The following is a 27,072-nucleotide window of genomic DNA, read 5'->3' as shown; positions in this document are numbered from 1 at the left end:
CCAGCGAAACTTGACCCTGCATTTCCGGTCTGACGCATTCGCGTGCGTATGAATAGAAGTCTATGGGAGGAAAAGCCCAGTGTGACCGCAGCTTAAGTGTGTTGGAGCAGGGTTGAAACTAAACTGTGAAGGGCTGCAGCCCTCCAGGAATTGATTTTGACATCCCTGCATATGATATTCTGTTGGAATGTTGGAAAACAGGTTACTATTTACTTCCAATATATAAAAAAATCTATAAAAGTCAATGGAAGATCTTTTTTTCATCCATGTAAAGCTTCTTCGACACAGTTTACATTGTAAAAAAACATAATAGAAATTACTTTACTTGATGATTGAATGTTTCATTCTTCAAGTTAACAGATTTTGTGATCAGTATGGAAAAGAAACCGGTTTTGAAAAAGTGGAGGGGGAGTAAACGATGGCATAATTGACTTTTCTTTTTTGTTTGGGGGTTGAACTATCCTTTTTAAAGACGACATCTTGCTGACAATAACATTGGTTCAACCGCTGTGTGAATGAACTTGTTTGACCAATGGCAGACTAAAAGTGTTCAAGAAAACAGCTTGGAAAAATGTCATTATTTTTGCAATTTCATTTGTGCTGAACCAACACATCACCTTTAAAAATGTAGACTAACGTCTGAATCTGTGATGAATATAAAGCTGTTGTTGTTCTTATTATTGTAATCACTATTATTGTTGTATTTACAGTAGTGTATGGAAATGGGATGAATGTTTTTGTTGTTGTTTTTTTTTTTAATAAAAGACACTGTAAATGTGGTTTGTGAAGGAGAATCTTGATTTGGAGTTTAATATTTTAATGGCAAGTATGTTTAACACACAATAAAACTTTTTTGTCAAAAGAAAAAACCCAACGCTTATTATGAAATTGTTTACACAACAATGTTTTGAGGGCCTAAAAATGAATATTGTGTACACTACAAAAACTTGATTCTGTGAAAATATAGACTTATGCATGTGTTGTTTAGTTATGTTAATACATCAAAACCAAAACAAAGGCACTGTAGTGCGCAGACGTGAAACGTTTCAGTAAAAACATGAACTGTGTTATAATATGCAAAACTTTTCAAAAGTGCAGTGAAAAGACCCCATTGTCACTAATTTGTAAACTCACTATTAAAAGAAAGGTTCTTTATTGGCGTATTTGCTACAGTCGGAGTCTGAATTATTAGCTCCCCTGTTTATTTTTTCCCCCAACTTCTGTTTAACGGAGAGCAGATTTTTTCAACACATTTCTAAACATAATAGTTTTAATAACTCATTTCTAATAACTGATTTATTTTATCTTTGCCATGATGACAGTAAATAATATTTGATTAGATATTTTTCAAGACACTTCTATACAGCTTAAAGGGACATTTAAAGGCTTAATTGGGTTAATTAGGTTAACTAGGCAGGTTAGGGTAATTAGGCGAGTTATTGTGTAATGATAGTTTGTTCTGTTCTGACTGTTCACGAATAGCATAGCGCAAATTTAGCGTTTGAAGGTTTGACGTGCGTTTCGCGCAAATCGCTCGAGTTCCAAAATCTGAACTTCACCGGACATTCACGCCGCATTAACCAATCAGGAGCTTGCTCTTGTGGAGGCGTGATTGTGACGTAGCACCTGTTGTTAGTGTCCCGGGGGAAATCCTCTAGCCTACACCGACAACAGTTCATTAAACTGGACTCGGCTCAGTCAGAAGCACCGCTGAAAGCCTCCGTCATCCAGGTAGTTTCTGAAGGAGTTTAGTTTCCTGAAGCATAGCGGACTGATTTTGAAGCACTTTACCTCAGATGTTATTCTTTAATTTGGTTTACATATATATAGTGCACATGTACATTTATTATTGCAGCCACTTGCGATTAATTAATTGCAATGTTTCAAATTCAACAGATGTCGCTGTGTATGCTTTTTGAGATTTCAAATTTCTCTCGCGAGTGCCATTTCCACCTGCTGTTCTCACGTAAATCCACCAGAGGCCACTGTTGGCTGCCTGAATGGATGAATCGACTGACCCACCCTCCTCCTTCTCTAAACCCTACCAATTGTATTGATTGACCCACCCACCCACTTCCCTAAACCCAACCAACAATTTTCAAAAGCAATCCAGAAAAAGAAAAGCCTTCGTCAGATTTTTACCACGTTTTCAGATTTTACCACATTCTCACCCTGTTATTTACTTATTTTATTTTTTGGCCTGTTTTTGTCTTACCTGCTTTTTGGAACCGTTCTTCACTCGACTCGAATCCCGTCGTCGTGGTCAACTCCTCTCTGCCTCTCAAGTCTGCCGATGTCATGGCGAGCTAATGGGATAAACTGGTTACAGAGGGAAAGCTGTCCATATGGAGCGTCATACCGCCCCGTAGCGTTCGTTTAAAAAATTAAATACAGCCATACGTGCCACTGGCTACATAATTCGCGGTCTCCAGAAATGTATATAAGGGTACGTTTTCACAATAAACCTATGTTGGAAAATAAAATCTCCTAATGTCCTTACCAGGGGCGTAGATTTAGGGTGAACAGAGGTGACGCGTCCCCATCAATATCCACTGACCATAGAAATGTACCTACCAATAATTTAATCCACCTTATTTTAATTTTTTATTTTTTTTAAATCGAGCTATCAACATTAACCTAGACCAGGGGTGGGCAAACTCATCCAGCACAGTTTAGCTCCAACACTAATTAAACATACCTGAACATGCTAATCAGTGTCTTCAAAATCACTAGAAATCTATAATCAGGTGCGCTTAATTAGAGTTGGAGCTAAACTGTGCAGGACATTGGCCCTCCAGGACCGAGTTTGCCGAGAGGGTGCTCGCTGCAGAGCCATCTGAGGAGAGGTGAGCTCCAGAGAGGGGGAGCATGAGCTGTCGCTCCTCCTCCTGTAAGCTGTTTTAATGCGTACACCAACCCCGCCCCTAACCCTACCCCCAGTGACATCACTCGTAGAAGAAGTGCAAAAAAGGTGGAGCTCAAGCTTAAGCTCCCCCTCTCTGGAACTCACCTCTCCTCAAATGGCTCTGCAGCGAGCACCACTTGAGTTTGCCCGCCCCTGACCTAGACCATAGAGACCTAGACACGCAGAAAGGGTTAAATCACATTCTCTCCTTGAGTTCTCCCGCCCCCAAAATGCATATGGACATTTTGATTGGCTGTGCCTTTGCCTGCTATCATGTGAGAGGCTGTGGCTGCCTTCAGATATAAGCAGCGCCAAATGCAATGGATTGTTTTTATCCAGTGCTAGAGTATGGTGTGTTGGGTGACACACAAGTGAGGATGACGGCAGCAAAAAACGGTGGACATAAGGTGCTTTTTTTAACGAAAGTGTAAGTTATAAACTGTAAACGTAAGTTCGCTACTAAATGTGTCCATCAAGATAATGCCGTTAATGACACACAGTCTATCGCTATATAGCAGGCTGATATAGCTTGTGAATAATATGCCTTGAAAACTTACTGCAGAATAAACAGCTAACGTTAAAGTATATGATTTCCAGTTCTCCTAATCTCTCAGCGTAGCATGTCCTAATTCAGTAGACACATAGTCTGGCATAGTACTGATATATAAAAGATGTAATCAATATAATTTATTTCTAAAACAACAAACTCTGTACCGCATCGGATGTCATTCCCTTGCTGTAAATAATAGCGCTCCCGTTTTTTTGCTGCCACCGCCCTGCGTTCGCATACTGAATGTTTACAAACATGGTAATACATCTATAGGCAAAATACTGATATATGAGAGATGTTTCATTTGCACTATGGCAAAAATAAACGGAAATCTTTATTAAAATGAATAATAATAAAATAATTATTATTAATAAACTTTTAATAAACTTTAATAATAAACTTTTTTTTTAAATTACACTATCAGGCCTATAGCCAGCCTTATAATAGGGGTGGCTGTTTTATTTCTGATAAACTGAACCTTTTTGCAGTTATTTGCTTGATTTTCTATTTAATTATGAGGTATAAATATTGCATTTTAGTGACATTTTAAGAACTAATTTTTGCTGGATTATCTTGTCGGATGGTGATTAAAACCATGCTTTTTGATGTACCAAAATTTTCCAACTATTTTGTCAAATTATTACTATAATTTTTTTAAGTGTGGATTTAATATAAAAATAACAAACTGGCCAGAACATTCAACATTCCTTAGTCAGAATGTGGCCGTTTGAATAATAAGAAAAATTCAATAATAATAGTAACCATCCGAACCCCCCTTGGCTACAGGCCTAAAACATAATAATCTGTATGAAGAGTGGATTAGTTATTAATACTTTAATAGCAGTTAAATAAATAATAGCAGTATATATATATATATATATATATATATATATATATATATATATATATATATATATATATATATATATATATATATATATATATATATATATATATATATGCAAGGTGGGCCATTTATATGCATACACCTTAATTAAATGGGAATGGTTGGTGATATTAACGTCCTGTTTGTGGCACATTAGTGTATAAGAGGGGGCAAACTTTTCAAGATGGGTGGTGACCATGGTGGCCATTTTGAAGTCAGCCATCTTGGATCCAACTTTAGTTTTTTCAATAGGAAGAGGGTCATGTGACACATCAAACTTATTGTGAATTTCACAAGAAAAACAATGTTATGCTTGGTTTTAAAGTAAGTTTATTCTTTCATGAGTTATTTACAAGTTTCTGACCACTTATAAAATGTGTTCAATGTGCTGCCCTATATGTTGGATTGTCAATGCAAGCCTCTTCTCCCACTCTTCACACACTGATCGCAACACTGCAAGAGAAACGCCAGCAGAGGCTTCCAGTATCCGTAGTTTCAGGTGCTGCACATCTTGTATCTTCACATCATAGACATCAAAGACAGTGGGGCCGTTCTACATCAATGGAAACCTCAAGGCCACTGGATATTTGAAATTGCTACCTGATGATGTGTCTCCCTCTTTATGCACTGAAGCTGGCACGTTCCCTGAGTTTTTCCAGCAAGATGGTGCACCACCACATTATGGGTGTCAGGTCCGAGCATTCCTAGATGAACAGTTTCCTGAAAGGTGGATTGGTCGTCGTGGGCCAGTTGAATGACCTCCAAGGTCTCCTGATCTGACCCCCTTAGACTTTATTCTTTGGGGTCATCTGAAGGCAATTGTCTACGGTGTGAAGATACAAGATGTGCAGCACCTGAAACTACGGATACTCACATATAGTACTGTGCCACAAACAGAACGTTAATATCACCAACCACTCCCTTTTTATTAAGGTTTATCCATATAAATAGCCCACCCTGTGTGAATATATATATATATATATATATATATATATATATATATATATATATATATATATATATATATATATATATCCCACTTCACCACCCAGATTCACTCCTCACCACCGATGTCAATTGCAACCTACGCTCTTGGTCTTTACAAGTAGCTGTAGCTGTATTTATAAACTGATTTGTCAATAATTAGCTATTTACTATTGCTTAATAAACGATTCATAGTGTGCAGTTATTATAAAGTCTTACCAAAAAAGCGTATACAGTAGTACCAACAAGGATTAAGCGTCATTAAAGTGGATAGCAAAGACTCACATTGGACCCCGGGTTAATTCTAAACCCTGGATACAACGGCTGAGCGAATGCAGCCCTGATTCTGTGGATGAGATTCATTGAGTCTGTGATGTTGTAAAATGCCAAAACCCCTGCAGAGTGGTCGACGTAAACTCCAACCCTGTGAGCCCACTGCGTTTTGGGGATTTTGGTTTCTCTTCCATTGTGCCAGAACGCATACGAGCCATCGGAGCACACCAGACTCCAGGACTGAGCGTTGTGTCCAAATGCACACTGGCTGCTCTTTCCTTTCCTGCTGATGTCTTCGTAGGACACTGCAATGTGAACCGGACCCTTTCCGCTCCACTCGGTCTCGAAATAACACCGTCCGGACACGCTCTCTCTGCACAAGACCTGGTAGTAGCCGTCAAAACGCTCTGGGTGGTCAGGGACAGATAGATAAGTCTTGCTGAACGTCGCCTGAACATTATCTGGACAGATGATGAGGTTTTTGTGAGCCGTGTTCAGGTCGAGTGTTAGAGGGCCCGAATCTGAAATACACAGACATGACATGTGGATAAATGTGACAGCTGTTTATTGTGATTTTCGTTGTATGTATGAGTGTGCGTGATCCTGGTATTCATCACACATGTCATATTATAGCATTCTATCACATAACAGCAACACAACACATAGAGCAAGTCATTTTTGACCGTGTGGAGATTTTTTTGTTTGTTTGTTTGTTTGTTTGCTTTATTTATAGAGCACATTTAAAAACAACAGATGTTGACCAAAGTGCTTTACAAAACGACCAGCATACAAAATCTATACCTATATATAAAAAATTAGCAAAATATATAAAACAGATTAAAATTAATTACAATCAAAGGCAAGAGACAGAAGGTGATTTTTTAGATGAGACTTAAAAGCACCAAGTGAAGAACATGACCGGATCTGTAAAGGCAGACCATTCCACAGTCGGGGGGCTGCAGCAGAAAAAGCCCTGTCACCTCTTGATTTCAACCGCGTTTTGGGGACAACTAGCTGAAATGTGTTTTCAGACCTGATTGGCCTCAATGAAGTGTGCCAGTGAAGAAGCTCAGAAATGTAAGTCGGTGCCAGACCATTCAAACTTTTAAAAACTAGAAGCAATAACTTATATTGAATTCTAAATTGGACTGGGAGCCAGTGAAGAGACAATAAAACTGGTGAGATACTAGAGAATTTTTTTGTCCCAGTTAAAAGCCTAGCAGCTGCATTTTGAACCAGCTGCAGGCGTGCTATTGATGCCTGTGAAACTCCAGAATACAAAGAGTTACAGTAGTCCAGTCTTGACATAATAAAAACATTAATGACAGTTTCCAGCTCTTTAAAAGAAAGAAAAGGCTTCAATTTGACAATTTTCCTTAATTGATAGAAACCACTTTTGACGACTGAGTTTATTTGCTTGTCAAACTTTAACTTTTTGTCCACAATATTGACTACAGCTCTTAAATCATGCAAAATAAAGAATTATAGCAATGTAAGAGGCATAAGAGGACAGAATATACTGTCTGTACAGTATAGGAACATACACTCACCGGCCACATAATTAGGTACACCTTGCTAGTAACAGTTTGGACCCCCTTTTGCCTTCAGAACTTCCTTAATCCTTCGTAACATAGATTCAACAAGGTACTGGAAATATTCCTTAGAGATTTTGGCCCATATTGACATTATAACAACACGCACTTGCAGCAGATTTGTCGGCTGCACATCCATGATGATAATCTCCTGTTCCAACTATTGTGAGTTTCTCTATCCGGGTCACGGCACCAAAAACTGTTGTGAAATTCTAGGACGAGCCGAAAACAAGGAAAACCTTTTGGGTATCTTCAAGGCAGAATCCTTTAATCAGAAGAACTCAGCGTTGCTGTGGCGTTATCGAAAGAAAACTTTCAACTAGTAGAGCAGACACTGAGTTTAAATACATTTTTAAAGACATTGATACATGTAGGTGGGGACAGTCTAAAACAAAGAATGCAAATGAAGTGTTGTTGTCCGCCGGGTAACCATTCACAATATATTTTAGCATCCCTACTGAAAAATCCAGCTTAAACCAGCCTAGGCTGGTTGGCTGGTTTTAGGTGGTTGACCAGCCTGGTTTTAGAGGGGTTTTGGCCATTTCCAGGCTGATTTCCAGCCTAGTCTTAGCTGGTCAGGCTGAAAAATGACCAGCTACATCCAGCTAAAACCAGCTTGACCAGCCTGGTTTAAGCTGGACATAGCTGGTTTAGGCTAGGCTCCCAGCCTGGCTAAGCTGGTCAAGCTGGTTTTAGTTAGTCATCTCCCAGCCTGACTAGCTAAGACCAGGCTGGAAATGGCTGGAAACCAGCCTGGAAATGGCCAAAACCCCTCTAAAACCAGCCTGGTCGAACAGCTAAAACCTGGTTTAAGCTGTTTTTTTTCAGCAGGGATGAAAACAGTGTGCAAATGATGTTCTGGAGACAGAACCCGTCCGAGCAGTTGACCGGCTTGACCATTTGTTATACAATAGACTTAGCTGTGCTGTGAAACTGACAACTTGCATTATTTTAAGGACAGGAAACCAAGACATTTTAAGGTCTGTCACACCCTAAAAACCAAAGAATATCACTTTTCAGTTATATATAGATTATATAAATTTATATTCCCACACACCACATCCCAAATCTGCTCTACTGGATTGAGATCTGGTGACTGGGGAGGCCATTTGAGTGGCCAATGCCACAGTCTGAGATGATTCACACTTCATTATGTGGCATGTTATCGGATGCGATATAGGATGGGTACACTGTGGTCATAAAGGGATGGACATGGTCAGCAACAATCCTCAAGTAGGCTGTGGCATTGACACAATGCTCAATTGGTAGTAACGGGCCCAAAGTGTGCCAAGAAAATATGTCCAACAACATTTCATCACCACCACCAACCTGAACCATTTATAAAAGGCAGGATAGATGGTTGTTGGCGCCAAATTCTAACCTTACCATCCGAATGTTGCAGCGGAAATCGAGACTCTTCAGACCAGGCAACGTTTTTCCAATCTTCTATTGTCCAGTTTTGGTGAACCTGTGCCAATTGTAGCCTCAGTTTCCTGATCTTAGCTGACAGGAGTGTCACCCAGTGTGGTTTTCTGCTGCTGTAGCCCATCCTCCTTAAGGACCAACATGTTGTGTGTTCAGAGATGCTCTTTTGCAGACCTCGGTTGTAACGAATAGTTATTTGAGTTACTGTTGCCTTTCTATCAGCTCGAACCAGTCATTCTCCTCCGACTTCTGGCATCCACAAAGCATTTGCGCTTATAGAACTGCCGCTCACTGGATATTTTTTCTTTGTCAGACCATTCTCTGTAAACCCTAGTGATGGTTGTGCGTGAAAATCCCAGTAGTTTCTGAAATACTCAGACCAGCCCGTCTGGCACCAACAACCATGGCACATTCAAAGTCATTTAAATCACTTTACTTCTCCATTCTGATGCTCGGTTTGAACTGCAGCAGATCGTCTTGACCATGTCTACATGCCTAAATGCATTGAGTTTCTGTCACGTGATTGGCTGATTAGAAATTTGCACTAAGCAGTTGGACAAGTATACCTAATAAAGTGGCCAGTGAGTGTATTTACTTCTATAGGAATTCCCCATAAAACATGAAATCTGAATGTGTGTGATTGTGTTCTGATTGATGTGTTTACAAGGACACAGAATTGTATAGTGACATGGGGTATTACCCTTATACTTGACACTATTTTGCCTCAGGTTTGGGGTTAGATTAGGGGTAGAGTAATGTTGAGTTCAGACTGCATGATTTTAGCCCCGATTTTGACTCGCTGACAGGTTTTGAGAAATCGACAACAAATGCCTGAAATCACAGGCAAATCGGTGCTCGTTCACGTAAGTGAAAATCACACAGAATGAACTATCAAAGACGCGATCTGAGAGAATCGCCAATAAAGGCTGATTTATACTTCTGCGTCAAACGCCGGCGTATGCTACGGCGCTGACGCATAGCCCTTCGCCGTGGCCGTCGGCGTGGCTGACGTGCACCTCTCAAAAATTGTAACTACACGTCGCAACGACGCATAGCCCAAGCTCTGTGATTGGTCGGCTTGGTTTCGCTGACGAATCTGAGCGGGACCGAGAGCCGCGCGAATGGCGCAAGCGATTGTTTACAAGTGTGGAGTCCCGTGAAGGAGCTCCGGATGGAAAGTTTTGTTTTGTGTTTACCTCATAGTTAAAGTTGTTGCACGTCCGCCGGTTCCTGCCTCAAAATGAGCGAGTTTAAGTCACTTGTACAACCAGGAAGTGTTCAGGAAAAGCAAAACAGAAGCGAAGAAACTCAACACTGAGGAACATTTACACCTCACTGCCAACTAGCGTTTTGGAAGTGTTAATGCAGACCAACAGAGACAGCGTGCAGAAGTATAAATGCACAGCCACGCGCGTTGCCTTCGCCGTGAGTTACGCCGGTAACTTGATGCAGAAGTATAAACCAGGCTTAAGTCACCGATGCCTGTGAGATATTTGGCGTGCTAAATATCTGGAGCTGTCGGCGATTCAAATCATGCCGTGTGAAATGAGTTTTGACTGAAAATAACATTGGCGATCGCCTACGAGCCAATGAGAGAGCAGCTTTCACTAGACTAGTGTGTGTACCTGCAGGTCAGCGGGAGGCTGGGGGAGAAGTTAAAAGTGCTCATTTTCAGTTTATTTAGACCCAAGAAATGGAGGAAAAGCTAGTGTAAATTGGGTAGGAGCATCCGTGTCTGTTTGACATGTCATGTGAGCAATATCACAACCGTGTGAGGAGAAATAGCTAATTCCCTTCAAACCCAGGAGAGCAAATATGTAAATTTTCTACCCCATTAAAAGCCTTTTTCTTATTATGTAGGTAATGACAAAAGATATACTATTTTTTTTGGCTGTGAGACGTAGTTTGGACGAAGTTATCGGCGATTCTTCCTATTGTAAAGTCATGCAATGTGAAAGCCCCTGTCGCTGATCTATCTTGAAGTGTAAACAAAGCAGCAACAAAACGCTAGCCCAGATAGCTGTACAGCATGAAAACATCTGTGACACAACTACTTTGAAAATCACGCAGTCTGAACTCGGCATAAGGCAATATATAATGTTTTTGTACAGTAATAAGTCAGTTCACACTTTACAGAAAGGTTTCATTAGTGAATAGAAGCTAACTTATTTACTAACATGAACCAATAATGAACAATACTTGTACAGCATTTCAGAATTTATGTTTGTTAGCATTAATGCATCATGAGTTAACATGATCTAATAACGAACAATTCTATTTTCTTTAACTAATATGAACAAATACTGTAATAAATGTATTGTTCGTTGTTTGGCTCATGTTAGTAAATGCATTAACTAATACATCCTTACTGTAAATTGTTACCAACAATTTGTAACTTGTAAGCCACATACAGTATACGTGTGTGTGTGTGTGTGTGTGTGTGTGTGTGTGTGTGTGTGTGTGTGTGTGTGTGTGTGTGTGTGTGTGTGTGTGTGTGTGTTTGTGTTTGTGTGTGTGTTACTCACATTCCAAAAACTGCTCTCTGACTTTTGGTTCAGGTGTTGGGATGAACTTGAGTCTTGTAACTATTAAGACAAAATGCAAACATTAGTACTATTTTTATATAATTTTTGATTGTTTAATGGTATTTTATTAAACTTCATGTTTTTACTGAATACCATAGAAAATGTAGACCTGTACTTATGTAAGGTCCAGCCAGTCCAATGATGGTGTCTACTGGTGGATAAAGGTTCACTGCATGTGCATTTTATAGTGCACAATGTTGATTTACTTTAACGTTAACTCATATCTGACTCCAATTTCAGTATGAGGTGGTTTAGAATATTGATACATTTATCCTCGTTTTATTTGACTCTATTTATAAAACATTGATAAGATTGTTTTTTTTTCTCTTTTAATATTACTTTAGATTATGATTGAATATTCTCTTAGATTTGTTATTGTATGTTATTCTTGTTTGTTCGGTTTCCCATAACATTGAGTCTTGAAACGGCCGATTATACAATCTCTTAAGCTCAAGCAGGGGTCTATTCTTCGCACGTGGATTACTCAATTAGCTGGATTTGGATATTGACAATTTGACACGATCCATGATCGTTACGTTCTTCAAAACTCATCTGAGAGTTGTTGTCATAGTAACAGTTCTGTTAGCTCAAGCCTGCGTAGGAGCCGGATAATTTCATATAAACATTATTAGATTAGGTCAGTTCAAGCTAAGATAATACTGAAAGTGTGTGTATATATATATATATATATATATATATATATATATATATATATATATATATATATATATATATATATATATATATATATATATATATATATATATAAATTATATATTAATATATAAAATTATATATATATATACTGCCACCTGGTGGTTCAAAGAGAAAATTTATTGAGATTAACTTTTTAGATTTAAACGTGTACATTCCTAATATTCGATAAAAAAGAGGATAATAATTTATGCAGTCATGCACATGTTTTGATCACTAATATACCAGTGATTTAATTTATACAGTTATTCCTTACGCCGATTATAAAAAATTTAGTAGGCCTAGGCTACTATATTAAAGAAAATCTTGACCTTGATATTTGTTTGATTTTAGGTTGGATGTTTTCTAATCCCCATAGACAAGAGAAGATAAAGTAGTAACTGCAGGTTGAAGGAAAGTAGGGAGTAAAAGTACAGATACTGCACTATAAATGTACTTAAGGGAAAGTAAAAGTACACATTTAAAAAACTTATTAGTAAATTACAATTCCTGACAAAAACTTCTTAATTACAGTAGTTTGTAATTAGTTACATTACACCACTGCAAACAAATAAATTAATAGATACATAAATAAAAACTAAACATATTTAATGTAAATGGTTTACTAATACTAATAATATATGCAACTTGAGTGTTAAATTACATCATCACATGACATCCAGTTGTCATCTCAAAAATTTGCCAAACCTATTTGAGTGTTGATGTTCTATAACTAATTTACAAATATATATCATTAAACAAACAACCCGATGTCAGTCTCACATTAAAACATGCACAAGTTACTATCTTGAAAATGTACAGTATTTTGTCAGCATGCCGTTTCAAACATATTCACATGACATCTTACCTTTTTTTGATAATTTCACCAATTTCTTCTGGCACAGGTCTTTAATTTCCTCATTCAGGTACGTGAGCTTTCTTGCCACCATCTCGAAACAGAAGTCTGGATTAACCAGAACTGCAGGAGAGGTCAGCAACTCAGGCAGACTGCACAGCGTTTCATAACCCTGAGATATTAAATTTAAAAAACTATTATAAGGCAGACTGCAGTGACAGATATCCAACAATAATAATGAACAGTATGTGACTTCCCAATCATGTTCAAGCAGAGGAAACAAGCACCAACTGATGCCAACGGGGGTAAATAGTGCAAGAGATGGGTTCTGGGAGTAAAACTCCATTATTTTGTCCATAAGGAACTTACTTCTAAACCTTTTGTGCGCTCTGAGGTTGTTAATCCATTTTGTTTAACTTGTCCGTTAGCATTATTTCAAATGACTTTTAAAGCAATCATGCTTAATAATGTAATTTGTACAAAAAACTATATTACCCATGATGCTGTGAAGAGAATTCCCCAACAACAGAATCATAGGCTGCGTCCGAAACCGCCTACTACTCAGTAGGTACTGCACTTAAATTTAAAAGTATGTTCTATACAGTATGAATGTGAAAAGTATGAATGGAATTCGTACGTACTACATTCGAAATTTTGTCATGTTCACGTGACCTAGACGTCAGTTGCGCCACTTCACTCGCATTCTTAACTTCCCTCACGGGGCATCATGGGATAGCGCAGTGTGCATGGGATGCGCACTTTAGAATAGTAAGTCATCCGGGTACTTCTCGCCTACTGATTTTTGAATTCTAAGAATTCGGACATAATACTCGGCTTGCATACTGATTTTAGTGTACTATAAAGTATGGAAGTATGTGGTTTTAGCCATGGTCTGCAAAGAGATATTCAGCAACACCCACTTCCATAAAGCACAGTCATACTTAACATAATCAAGTCTCCCTGTACCCTCCAAATACTTAAAGAAATATTTTAAACAGACAAAAACAGACAAAAACAGTTTGTTTTTCTTGTTTTTTTAAAGCTCACTGATGCTCACAAATGAGGTATGTCCCAGAAATGGAGGCGACTACCACAAAAAACACAGACTCCTATTCTGTATATCAATACTATATCAATACTTAAATATACTGTGTGTGTATATATATATATATATATATATATATATATATATATATATATATATATATATATATATATATATATATATATGTATATGTGTATGTATATATATATATATATATATATATATATATATATATATATATATATATATATATATATATATCAACGGCTTTATTTTTCATTATTCTTCAGTTTATCTTCATCTGCAACTTCCCTTTACATATGTATGTGAACGTTTATAGATGCAACGAACAAATTTAAATCAATGTTTCCTATTTCTCTGTCATTTAAATAGTTTGTATAATTTTCAATTGTTTCATTGGACTGTAGTTGTTTTCTTCATTAAAGCCATTGAGTATATAGTCTTATACTAGGGGTGTCAAAATTAATTGTTTCCTCTGTCCACTGCCATGCAGACGTGGACAGACGTGGTATCGGTTCAGTAATAATCATAACCGGTTATTATGTATTGACGTCATTTATTCCATATGCGCTATGTCGCAATAGCTTACTATGGCAAGGGAGGGGAGCGCGAGTATTTACAACGCACCAACTACTTAAAAACACAGAAACTGTGCACAATTTCAGTGCGTGTGCGTGACACGAGCGTGTGTCTGCGAGAGTTTTCTCCAGCACTATTTGTTTATTTGCTATAAATGCTCGTATTGTTTAAAGGTACAGTTTATATATCTAACTGCACCTAGGTTACCCCTTTTTCAGATTTAATATAAGTTTTGTGTCTCTAGAATGTGTATATAAAGTTGCAGCTCAAAACACCCATTAGATTTTTCATTATACCTCTTACAAGATCCTGTTTTATACATTTTTCCACCAGGGGGTGGTTTTGTCGTACTGCGCCTTTAAGGCTAGTCCTCCCCGCCTACTGTTTCTACATGGCTTCCTGCGTGCCTTATTCTCCTCCCTTGGCTGCGTCAGACAACAGACTTAAAGGAAGAAGGTCTAATGTAGCGTTTGTGAGAAATACTACAGTAAGTACTTTACCAATCAGTATTTGTTGTGCAGTTGCATTGATGAGTCACACGCAACATCGTTCACGCGCACACACACACACACAGATACACACTGTGTTGCACTGTGACAGGATACAGGCTAATCTCCACTGCTTTGAGGATATCTGTTATGTTAACGTACAAAATAAACCTGATTTAACGTCCACAAACCAGGATTGAAGCGTCTTTCTTTATAATTGTTCTGACACGAGGCTGTGCTGATGAAGTAAAGCTGAAGTAAGTCGCTGTACTTCATTACACACGTGCACTTTTTGAAAAACATTTTTAAAACATTTCTAACATGTGAAACTTACTCTTGATCACATTTGATGATGATTGCTGATCCTAGCGAACTGAACAGACCTCTAATTCCCGGTTGCTTTGCGCACGTCTGTGCTTGTTGACATATACACGTGACTACCGAGACATGTTAATGCGCGCAGCTGTCAATCAATTTGGTGGGCGGGGGGGCGGCACTCCTACGTCAAGTTGCGGTCAGTCTAAAAACCGCTCCAATTGGTCCACCGTTTTTATGTTGTTAACTTGAAAAAAAAGGACTGGGTGTGTTTATATCACCCCAATATGATGGTCTATGCACTATATATACACATATGACTGTCCAAATAGCTTGAAAAGTAGATTTTTCACCATAGGTGCCCTTTAAAGGACAAAATTGTAAGGAACTAGTAACTTTTTTGGGGGAGTAACTCAATATTGTAACGCAGGGGTCACCAATCTCAGTCCTGGAGGGCCGGTGTCCCTGCAGGGTTTAGCTCCAACTTGCCTCAACACACCTGCCTGAATGCTTCAAGTATACCTAGTAAGACCTTGATCAGCTTGTTCAGGTGTGTTTGATTAGGGTCGGAGCTATCTGCAGGACACCGGCCCAACAGGAACAAGTTTGGTGACCACTGTTGTAATGCATTACTTTCAAAAGTAACTTTCCCCAACACTGGTTGTAAATACCTCATAGTTAGTCCGTTGGGTTCATCACATGACACTGTACAAAGATTTTTTTTTTTTACCCAATAGAAAAATATATATAGTTAGAAAAAGTGAGCAGGCACTTATTCACCCATTACTGACTGTCTTGTCATTAGTGTGACTGCCTTTTGAACAGAAATAAAGTGTTTTGGTGCCTGAGGTTACCTTCAGGAATTGGGTTTTATCTTCAAGCTGTGCAAGCCTGTCATATTCAGCATCTCTCCTCTTGAACTCCGCGATCTCCTGCTCTAGTTTCTCCATAAATCCATGTGATTCATCCAATTCCGCCTGCTCTTTCTCTTTGATCATCTCCGTCACCTCAAAACACAGAGCCTCGATTGAAAGAACGAGCTCGCTGAAGATCTTCTCCGTTGCCTCCACTGCTTCTTGAGCAGAGCTCTGTTAGACAGTACAGAATCACAGAAATGATGAGTCTAAAAGTGGGTCTCAATTGAGCTGTTGGTAAGCCCCTCCCCTCCAATGCAGATGAGCCAATGGCAGTTCAGTATCAGTTGCACAATGGCTGGAACCCAAGGCTGATTTCAGCACCACAGAGAAACGTTGGAAGATATTGGTTTAATGGTGTTTATGGTACAAAAATGGTAAAGCAATGTGCATTTGACACTTATTACTGGTATCCTGAGAATGTAGTTTACTCCATTTTAACATCTAGAAGATCAACAGAGATATACATTTGCTCTAAAACAAAACTAAGAATCAAAGTTTTAACTCAACAAAAGTGATTTAATCACAGTCCTTATACTATAATATAGTTGTATAGTAACACACAGAGATGGCAAAAGTACACACATCCTTTACATCCTTTAAAACGACTCTGGAAAAAGTTGAAGAACTGACTAAACTTTTGTGCTCAAGTAAAAAGAAAAAAAAAAGAAAAATGTACTTAAGTAAACAGTACCCATTACTACTACTTGTTTAAGTTTCACTAGGTAGGTAAATATCTGTTTTTCCCCCATGTATCATCATCCTGATGCAAACTCACAGCGTTCACAATGTTGTTTAGTGGCTGTTAGATCAAAAACAACAGCAGCCATTCATGTTCATGCAATCTAAAAATAATTCTCCAGGCCTGTATATCTTTAAAATATATTGCAATTTTTTTATTTTATATTTGAATATTTTTTATTGAATATATTGAAAATATATTTTCTTTTGTCAAAATAAATACTTATGGTATTTGACTGCAAACTTTATTTATTTTATTTTTTTGCATTAGCAGAATGATTTCATTTAATGGATAAACATTAATTCTGTTAATACATGTATTCTATGCTAAAAGCAACATACTGTATACAGACATGACTACAACCTACAAAACGTGCATGATCTTTTATTCATGTGATAAATTTAGGATCTTTTGCATTGTTTTTATTCATGTAAAATCAATGTAAAAATCTATAAAAAACTGTTAAACAGCATCAATTCTGTATTAAGGAAGAAAATAATAAGTAAAATAAATCTCAATGCATAACATTTCTATAAAGTATTTGATTTGTTTTGGTACAAAATGTGCGAAACTTTACAAAAAAGCACTTTTTTCGCAGTATTATATTGAAAGAGCAGAGAAACTCTGTGTAGTAAGATTGGAAGTGGACAAAAGACCTTAAGTATTTGTATAGCATATTTTTAAACTGGAATGTGTCTCTCTTGTGTAGCTGTGATCTAATCGAGCGAAATGTCTTATTACCTTGTAAATATAACAGCATCAGTCATGTTAAATTTGCTGTCTCCCTCTCTCTCTTCTGCGTAGTCATCTCTGCCTTTCTCATAGTAAACTTCATACACTAGCATACTTTTTGAGAAGCCGCGGACTGCAGCACGCAGGCGCACAATCATGAAAAATAGACTTGACTGCATCCAAAATGCGTTCAAATTGTGCACAAGAAAATGTATAGATCGCACCACCTAACACATGAACACAAAAGTAACGTAGCGTGAAAAAAAAGTAGCGTGATTTATAAATGTAGTAGAAAAGTACAGATATTTGTGTAAAAATGTAAGAAGTAAAAGTAAAAAAATGAATTAATAGTGGAGTAAAGTACTGATACCAGAAAAATCTACTTAAGTACAGACAGTAACGAAGTATTTGTAGTTTGTTTCTTCCCATGTCTGCTAACACAGGGTCTCAGAAACCTTAATAAAAGAGAACAAACACCAAAATAAATGTTAATATATTTATTAATGAGTATAGCTCATATAATGATTTTTAAAAAGCTTGATTAACCCTTGTGTACTGTTCAAATGTGCTACCCTTTTGTTATGTTTGTGGCTGTTTTTGCCCCATTGACATACATTATAATGACATTTTTTGCTTTCAAATCCATGCTGGTTTTCCATATTGGGATGAGGTCACACAAGTGTAATTTTTATTGGTGATCCTCACCCTGCTGAAAAATCCAGCTTAAACCAGCCTAGGCTGGTTGGCTGGTTTTAGCTGGTTGACCAGGCTGGTTTTAGAGGGGTTTTGACCTGGTCTTAGCTGGTCAGGCTGGAAAATTACCAGCTAAGTCCAGCTAAAACCAGCTTGAACAGCCTGGTTTAAGCTGGACATAGCTGGTTTGGGCTGGGCTCCCAGCCTGGCTAGGCTGGTCAAGCTGGTGTTAGCTGGTCATCTCCCAGCCTGACCAGCTAAGACCAGGCTGGAAATGGCTGGAAACCAGCCTGGAAATGGCTAAAACCCCTCTAAAACCAGCCTGGTCGACTAGCTTAAACCAGCCAACCAACCTAGGCTGGTTTAAGCTATTTTTTTAGTAGGGCAGTTGGCACCATTAACCCTTTAGGTAGGGTTGTGCAAAAAAAAGTTCTTTGGAGTAAAACAGCAGATTATAGTATCTGTGCAAAAATACACTTACTATGTTTACAAGGGTTAAATCAATATATAAGTTAAATATGTTTACTTAGCGTTTACTTAGAGCTGTGCACATTTTACCTTCAAGTTTGGATTTTAGCGATCACAACGTGCATAGGAAATGCCGTACACACAAAAACAGGGAAAATAAGTGCACGCTAATTCTCACAATTTACAATAAGTTACTGAGATGTTAATATATGAGACCCACAGCCTCAACCTTAAGGCCGTACTACTTACACTAGGTACAGTTGCCTCGAACCGGGCCAAAGCACGCTCGTCCCCCCTCCTGTCTCCCCCGACGGCCCGCGCTCACACCACAAACGGGCTTCGGCACGCTTACGTCATCGCTGCTGCGCTTTTCTGTGAGAAACACTCTCTCACTCAGCAGCACAGTGGAGATTTCTCTAGTTATAACGTTTCAGTCGTTTGATATGCCATCAAATATTTTGCCAAACAGTCCTTAGAGATGCGGGGACACGCAGTCAGATATTTTGCCGAACAGATCCGCCACTTTTGGCGCTCATAAACAATCATAAAGCTCTCGTGCTGCAGGAATGAGGAGGTCTGCTGAAGGCGTGCAGCTGTTGTGCAGTTAGGGGTTTGCGTCTTTAATAAACTGCGGCAGTTTGCGTTCACTGAACAGTAAGAATGATTAATAAATCCATATGAAACAGTCCCTTAAAAGTCACGTCTCGCTTTCAGTTTCGGGCTTGGGCGTGTTTTGCACTCACACACAAGCGTACCGCGCCAAAGCCCAAGTGAACCGGGCTCAGGCACACCTCTTCCAATCGGGCCAAGGCCGCCCAAGTGAACTGTGCTTGAGCCCGATTAAGCGCACTCACACTTCTCAAACGATCCGGGAAACGGGCCTGGGCACGGTACGGATGGCATAGTGTGAGTAGGCCCTAAGATACATTGCACTAATGTTAGCTAGCTAATGTTAGCTAAGTTGAACACCCGCTTTGAATGTTAAAACTCGATTGAATGGGGGTTATTAGTTGTTATCAGCTGATAGATATGGGCCAGTAGGAGCATTCTGCGCTTGCTGGTAGGTCATCCATCCACACGGTTAATCAGCTATACTAATAGAGAAGATTCCAGATCCAGATCTGTTTTCACATTACTGTGACGGATGGGTTTAGGGTTGGGGTAGGGATAGACTTTAATAAAATACCATTAATGGGAATATTAATTATAAATAATATAAATGATTGTAAACTTCCGATCTATAGCTAATTAACCATGTGGATGGATAATAATAGCCTTCTGAGTCTAATAGTAGCTCATATCTATCTGCTGATAACCACTGATAACGCCTATTCAATTGGGTGATAACATTCGAATCAGCTGAACTGATTCGCCACTAGCAAAGTGAGTTGAATGTAAACTGATTGAATCTCATACTGTGGTATGTGCAGTCATTCTCCCACTTCTCTCACTTGCATTATGATCAGTAAACCCTCACTTCCAAATTAGACTTGTTATCTGCCATATTTATTTATTAAATTTTCATATATTAATAAAATGTCAAAAACATCTTGTGACAAAGGTTTCACAGTTCTAGTCACTAGCAACTCTAAAGCAGTTAGCAACTCAATTTGTTTGTCCAAGTTGGAAACCATAGATATATACATAAGATGTCGCCTGGCCTATTGTTGTCTATTGGAAGGAATGCGTCAAGAGCGCCGCCATCTTGCTACAGGGTAGCGCTCCTTTGAAATTAATGCGGGACCAAGGTACAGTGGAGGACTGTGGCCATCCAAAGCCAGAGATATACACATATACACATATATCTATGATCGGGAGTTTTCCTGGATGTTAATATGTAATTTTTTTTTCTAATTACGAAAATTATAATTTTACATCACTTTTCTACATTGATGGATCAGTGACCGCACGGGCATTCCTGACAAAAAGCTTGTGTTTGTGTGTACAGAAATGTACTATTCACCCTCCCTGTTAAATTTGATCTAATAATGTCCTGAAACACACCTCCATCCTGCTTTCACTTCTCATACTGACGGAGGGAGCGATTAGTTTGTGAATGAATCCCCCGAACGACTCTTTCACTAACGTTAGCCGACAATAATACAAGTTTCTGGCACCGCAGCATCTCGTTGTCATATTTATTTTGCATTGTTTGCTGATTTAATTCAACAAAACTAGCATAAGCCGAGTGTTTAGTGCGAGTTGGAGCTGCTTTGCCTTATGGTGAATGCAGTAAGTGACTGTTATCATCAATAACGTTACCTGATTAGCACAAAAGTTCAGAACATACAAAAACAGAAAAAAACTCAATAATACCTATGAAATGTTCTGCCTTTGTGCTTTGTTTTCTTTGTTTGCTCGTCACTACACCCGTAGACAGCGCTAAAGTCCAGCATCTTCACGTAATAACACTGTCTTGACTAGTGCGGTTGAATGACATTTGTCCTGGAAGCACTGTACCAATGTGGCGGCGCTATTGACGCATGCTCAGGGTCCCTATGCGATATCTAGTGTATATATCTATGGTTGGAAACAGTAACTAAGGGGAGTGAGCCAGCTAACCAATAGGTCAATTCATGTACTTATACACTATTTGAAGCCATCTTGTATGTTAAATAGAGTGAGTAATGTGTTTACAATGAAGTTACATTGAGTAAAAGCATACTATACACAGATGTTATATAACAGATAACTGAAGTGTGGAATGTTGGAAACTTTATGCACTCAACTGTTGCTGCTTCGTGTACAGTGTTTAGTTCATCATTAGAAACTCAGCTAAAGACTGCAGAAGCTTTCTGCCTCATTGATGAAGGGCCATAAGATAATGACTCATAATATTCTGGTGCTAACTGGACTTCTGGACTCACCCTGAGCAAGATTACAGCCTGACTCAGATCCTGTAGCTCCGTCTCACGCTGCCTTATAACCTGCTGGCATCTCCTCTGGGATTGCTTGAGCTCTTGCTGCAGACCATGAGATGCACATGAAGAGACATTTATACATACAAGCAATCTTTTTCTAAACACACCGATGAAAATGTTTGTATGCCTTTTTCATTTTAATCAAATTAAAGAGTAAAACATATTTTTACTGCAATAAAAGAAATTATTTAAGAATAGAAATTTATCATTTTTAAATACTTATTACACTAATTTCTCGTATTTTTATTAAATAAAAAGGTCTGTTAAAATAATAATTGTTTTCATGGGGTGTGAATATCATGTAAAAAGAACAAAAAAGAGGAAATAATATTGTATAAAGGAGCCCAGGAGATCCTCATTAATGTATGTATCAATAAGAATAAGTCGTTTAATACATACACTCACTGGCCACTTTATTAGGTACACCTGTCCAACTGCTCGTTAACGCAAATTTCTAATTAACCAATCATATGGCAGCAACTCATTTAGGCATGCAGACATGGTCAAGATGATCTGCTGTAGTTCAAACTAAACATCAGAATGGAAAGAAGGGCGATTTAAGTGACTTTGAACATGGCATGGTTGGTGCCATACGGGCTGGTCTGAGTGTTTCAGAAACTGCTGATCTACTGGGATTTTCATGCACAACGATCTCTAGGGTTTACAGAGAATGGTCTGACAAAGAGAAAATATCCAGTGAGTGGCAGTTCTGTGGGCGCAAATGCCTTGTTGATGCCATAGAAGAATGGCCAGACTGGTTAAAGCTTATGGAAAGGCAACATTAACTCAAATTACCTCTCGTTACAGCCAAACCGAGGTATACAGAAGAGCATTTCTGAATGCACAACATGTTCAACCTTGAGGTAGATGGGCTACGGCAGCAGAAGATCACACCGGGTGCCACTCCTGTCAGCTAAAAAGAGGAAACTGAGGCAACAATTCGCAAAATTTGGACAATCGAAGATTAGAAAAAAGATGCCTGGTCTGATGAGTCTCGATTGCTTCTGCGACATTCAGATGGTAGGGTCAGAATTTGGCATCAACAACATTAAAGCATGGATCCATCCTGCCTTGTATCAACAGTTCAGGCTGGTGGTGGTGGTGTAATGGTGTGGGGTATATTTTCTTGGCACACTTTGGACCCATTAGTACCAATTGAGCATTGTGTCAATGCCACAGCCTAACTGAGTATTGTTGCTGACCATGTCCATCCCTTTATGACCACAGTGTACCCATCTTCTGATGGCTACTTCCAGCAGGATAACGCACCATGTCATAAAGTACGAATCATCTCAGACTGGTTTCTTGAACAGGACAATGAGTCCACTGAACTCAAATGGCCTCCACAGTTACCAGACTCAATCCAACAGAGCACCTTTGGATTGTGGTGGAATGGGAGATTCGCATCATGGATGTGCAGCCAACAAATCTGCAGCAACTGCGTGATGCTATCATGTCAATATGGACCAAAATCTCAGAGGAATATTTATAGTACATTGTTGATTCTATACTATGAAGGATTAAGGCCGTACTGAAGGCAAAAGGGAGCCCAACCAGGTACTAGCAAGGTGTACCTAATAAAGTGGCCGGTGAGTTTATATATATATATATATATATATATATATATATATATATATATATATATATATATATATATATATATATATATGTGTGTGTGTGTGTCTGTGATTTAAATTTTAAATCTAATATGTTTTACATTGTTAAACAATACATAAAACATATTTATTTATAAAACTTGTTTTTATGAACTGATTTTATACACATATTGTTTAATTTAGCTGTTTCTATACATAAGAAGTTAAGTTATTTAATTCATATTAAAAAAGGCTTTAATTAATGTTACTGTGGTGTTCCCAAATTGAGTAAAGTAGCCTATTTAAAAAAAAAGTATTTCATTTAAAACAGGAAATAAAAATAGTTTTAGATTATACACAATTTAATATATTTGACCTATATTTAAACATGAACAACAAATATGTTAGGCATGTATAAATCTTTGTTAAATAAACATACAGTATATTAATGTTAGTGTTAGTTAATGCATTAGTTAGCATAAACTAATGGTGAACAACAACTTTGTTTTGTCTTTAACCCTGAACCATGTTAATAAGCATTGTTGGTAACACATTGGATAATGGAGATCAGTAGTATACGCTACAAAAAGGTTCCAAATTCCCTTAACAAATGCTTTATCACTAATAAATCATGTTAGTAAATCCACAAACATGAATAATGTGCAGATAGAATGCGAGTCATTGTTCATTATCTAACTATACTCATCAAAGCATTAAGTAACAGTATACTTTATTTGTAAGCTTTTTCTTCTGTGTTGCTGAATGTGTTGTTCATTGTTAGGCTATTATAATAATGAACAAACATACAAAGGTATGTTTAAGTAAACACTAACTAATTAAGCTGCTAATGTATACAGATACATTAGAATATATGAGCAAGTTAACATTCACAAAGATTATGTAATAATGCATAAGAGCTATTCCAGCATTATGGATGTGATATATTGACAGAGGAAGTATTTTTTACATTATATTGAAACATCTCTTTATATTTTTCAAAACAACTAGCCACAGAGTTGTGGGAGCAGAAAAATATAAATCTGTAAACATTTTGTTTATTTTTAAATGAGGAAAATAAACATGCGTTATGGATGTGACAAAAAAAGTCTGCAATATTACAGTATACAACAGACTTTGTAGAAATTCTGTGAATTAAACTGAACAACTCAAGAAACAATGCTAATCAAAAGGATAAGAGTTGGCTCACTATAGAAATAACACGACTGATTTTATTTGATTTAACATTTTTGCATTTATGAGGAAAAAGCTTGGTTATGCATGTGACATCTATCTGTTATGGATATGACAGATGTGAAATTACCACTTTTGTGACTTTGGTAAATCAAATATAATTGTTTGAAAACACTGACCGAGACATTTTTGAGAATTTTTAAAGCACTGTAAAATACAAGCCTACACAAAAAATGCAGAAACAGTTTTGCAATTTTGGTGAAAACTTAATTTTTTTCATGGCAAGGTTGACATTTGCATGGAATTGTTTATAAACTAACACATCAATAGTTCACATAAACAAAGATTAAGTAAAGCTTAACTGATGTGTTGTTCATGGTTAATTCATATTAATGAAGGCATTTACTAATGTTAATTAATACAACATTTTTGTAAAGTGTACAATTATTTTGAAAAGCAATTGTTTTATTTGATAAGTTCACTATACAGCAGAATTCGTTAACAGAGTAAGAATACACTACAATATGGTTAAAACACTACAGTATTTACAATACATTATGTTGGATGGATGTAATAAACAGCTCATCCTTGTAAACACACTACTTAGTTATTGGATACTATCTTTTTGTTTCATTTGACATTTTTATTTAAATACTTGCTACTTGTTCCGCAAGATTTAGGTCTATCTGACGATACAATGTAATTCCCACATGTAGAAAATACTATAAATCATAGTAAATACTAGTGTTTTTTTAACCAAAGGCCTACTATAGTAAAGCACTTGAATTGTATCTTGTGGTACTATAGTTGCAAAACACAACAACAACAACAGTAATATAAGCAAATGACCAAATACTGTAGCTTTATTGTATAGTAAACTATATTATTACTACAATACACCACAGTTTACTGTAGTAAAAACGAAAGAATAAATATAATTTAGTCAATCAGTTCACAACAGCATTCTTAAACATAAAGTTGTAAATATTAAAAAACACTAGTATTTACTTTCAGACTTTGGACGAATGTAGCCTATACACAAGTTTGAAGACGTCATGTAACTTAATAACCTGTTAGAGTCTTAAAGTTTTAGCATCGCGTACACACACGTACCTCACATAACTTTTCACAGAGCTTTTCTCCGACGGTGTCTTGGTCACCTTTAGCTCCGGCCGCAGCAGGTAGAGTAGGTGAGCGGGTCCCAGTGTGTCTCATCTTCTCGACAACTTCGGCGAACAGTGTGTTTTTGTTGAGGGCAGGTCTCGGGTTGAAGCTCTGTCTGCACTCCGGACAGCTGCACAGCTTCCTCTGGCTCTTCTGCTCCCAGAAGCTCTTGATGCACTCCATACAGTAGTTGTGTCCGCAAGGAATGGTTACGGGGTCCCGTAGGAGATCCATGCAGATAGGACAGCTGAACTGCTCCTGGTTAACAAAAATACCAGCTTCTTCTTCTGCCATATTTTACAGTTACAGTAAACCGAGCGTAAAGTGCGTATGGCGTTTGCCAATGTGGTCCGGCGAGCTTCTCTCTCTCTACAGTATTTGATGTGAGGTTGTAATAGGAGGAGTCCGTATGGCAAGCCGTTTAATCTATAAGGAGTATTCATTTTCATCATGCTACTACTTACGTTTTAGATTCTGCTATTTTTCATTAAGTAGTTCCTATTCATTATCTAGTTCTTATTCATTTGATACAATACAATGACAGTAAAAAATACGGACGACGAGACAGCGCCTTTTCCCATTGAACGCTTAAGACAAAACGCCTCGTGACGGGCACAAACTGTTGCAAAAGACTGCTAAACTGTGTAGCCAACTGTTTTTAATAAAAAGTAGCTAAAGCCTGCCCGAAAAGTAGGCTGCGTCCGAAACCGCATACTTCCATACTATATAGTACGCCAAAATCAGTATGCGAGCCGAGTAGTATGTCCGAATTCATAGAATTTGAAAATCAGTATGCGAGAAGTACTCGGATGACTTACTACTTCCGGCGAGATTCCGGAGTGCGCATCTCATGCAGGCTGCGCTATCCCATGATGCCCCGTGAGCGAATTCATGAATGGAAGTAAAGCGACGCAACTGACGCAGGTAAGGCAAGGCAAGGCAAGTTTATTTATATAGCACATTTCATACACAATGGCAATTCAAAGTGCTTTACATAAACAAGAATAAAAGAAACAAGTAAAATAAAAATAAAAACAAATAATAAAAATGCGTCAAAACAAAACAAAACATAAAAACAGGTAAAATGTGATATAAAAGAATGAAGAAGAAGAGGTAGGTCACGTGACCATGACAAAATGGCGGATGTAGTACGTCCGAATTCCATTCATACTTTTTACATTCATACTGTATAGAACGTACTTTTCTAACGGCAGAGTAGTACGTTTAAATTCAAATGCAGTACCTACTGAGTAGTAGGCGGTTTCGGACGCAGCCGTAGTTAAATGTTGCCAGATTGCGTCACGTACTTTGCATATCAGTGACGTCATTACATAGTATCTGACAAGCATAAGCCTGTCATGTTTCTACTCTATGAGGTGCCTTGTATTATATTATATTTAAACAATACATCCAGATGCACAATAAACAGGTTCTTATTAACATATTAATTTGCCT

At 37.8% G+C, this 27,072-nt stretch overlaps 3 protein-coding genes across 4 annotated transcripts in view; 1 reads left to right on the top strand and 2 right to left on the bottom strand.

Annotated features, from left to right (window-relative positions):
• The window catches only part of dsg2.2 (desmoglein 2, tandem duplicate 2), a 713,230-nt gene that overhangs the window by 268,347 nt on the left and 417,811 nt on the right, over nucleotides 1-27,072 (bottom strand). The gene's annotated exons all lie outside the window — the stretch shown is intronic.
• usp24 (ubiquitin specific peptidase 24) overlaps nucleotides 1-27,072 on the top strand; it is a 746,345-nt gene that overhangs the window by 474,001 nt on the left and 245,272 nt on the right. The window lies entirely within an intron of this gene.
• On the bottom strand, nucleotides 2,099-25,987 carry ftr85 (finTRIM family, member 85). Of its 2 annotated transcripts, XM_693013.10 has the most exons (7): nucleotides 25,567-25,987; nucleotides 21,614-21,709; nucleotides 16,052-16,285; nucleotides 12,762-12,921; nucleotides 11,141-11,200; nucleotides 5,611-6,119; nucleotides 2,099-2,306 (listed from the first exon to the last, which is right to left on the bottom strand). In XM_693013.10, the coding sequence occupies exons 1-7, from the start codon at nucleotides 25,909-25,911 to the stop codon at nucleotides 2,184-2,186; spliced, it is 1,527 nt and encodes a 508-aa protein (XP_698105.6). In that variant the 5' UTR covers nucleotides 25,912-25,987; the 3' UTR covers nucleotides 2,099-2,183. The 2 variants fall into 2 exon arrangements, with proteins under 2 accessions (XP_698105.6, XP_068071718.1); XM_068215617.2 differs by lacking the exons at nucleotides 2,099-2,306; nucleotides 11,141-11,200 and having other exon boundaries at nucleotides 5,458-6,119.

This window comes from Danio rerio, chromosome 20 (genome assembly GCF_049306965.1).
Source record: "Danio rerio strain Tuebingen ecotype United States chromosome 20, GRCz12tu, whole genome shotgun sequence".
Lineage (NCBI taxonomy): Eukaryota > Metazoa > Chordata > Actinopteri > Cypriniformes > Danionidae > Danio > Danio rerio.
The sequence above is the reverse complement of the archived record's forward strand: the minus strand, read 5'-3'. Positions and strand labels throughout refer to the sequence as shown.

What these genes read in the sequence shown, in the direction of transcription:
- ftr85 (XM_693013.10), bottom strand. Translation starts at nt 25,911, where the DNA reads ATGGCAGAAGAAGAAGCTGGTATTTTTGTTAACCAGGAGCAGTTCAGC. An exon ending in AGGCTGTAATCTTGCTCAGG is followed by an intron (nt 16,286 to 21,613) that starts GTGAGTCCAGAA and finishes ACTGTCTAACAG; the next exon opens with AGCTCTGCTCAAGAAGCAGT. An exon ending in CAGAGAGCAGTTTTTGGAAT is followed by an intron (nt 6,120 to 11,140) that starts GTGAGTAACACA and finishes TGTGTATTTCAG; the next exon opens with ATTCGGGCCCTCTAACACTC.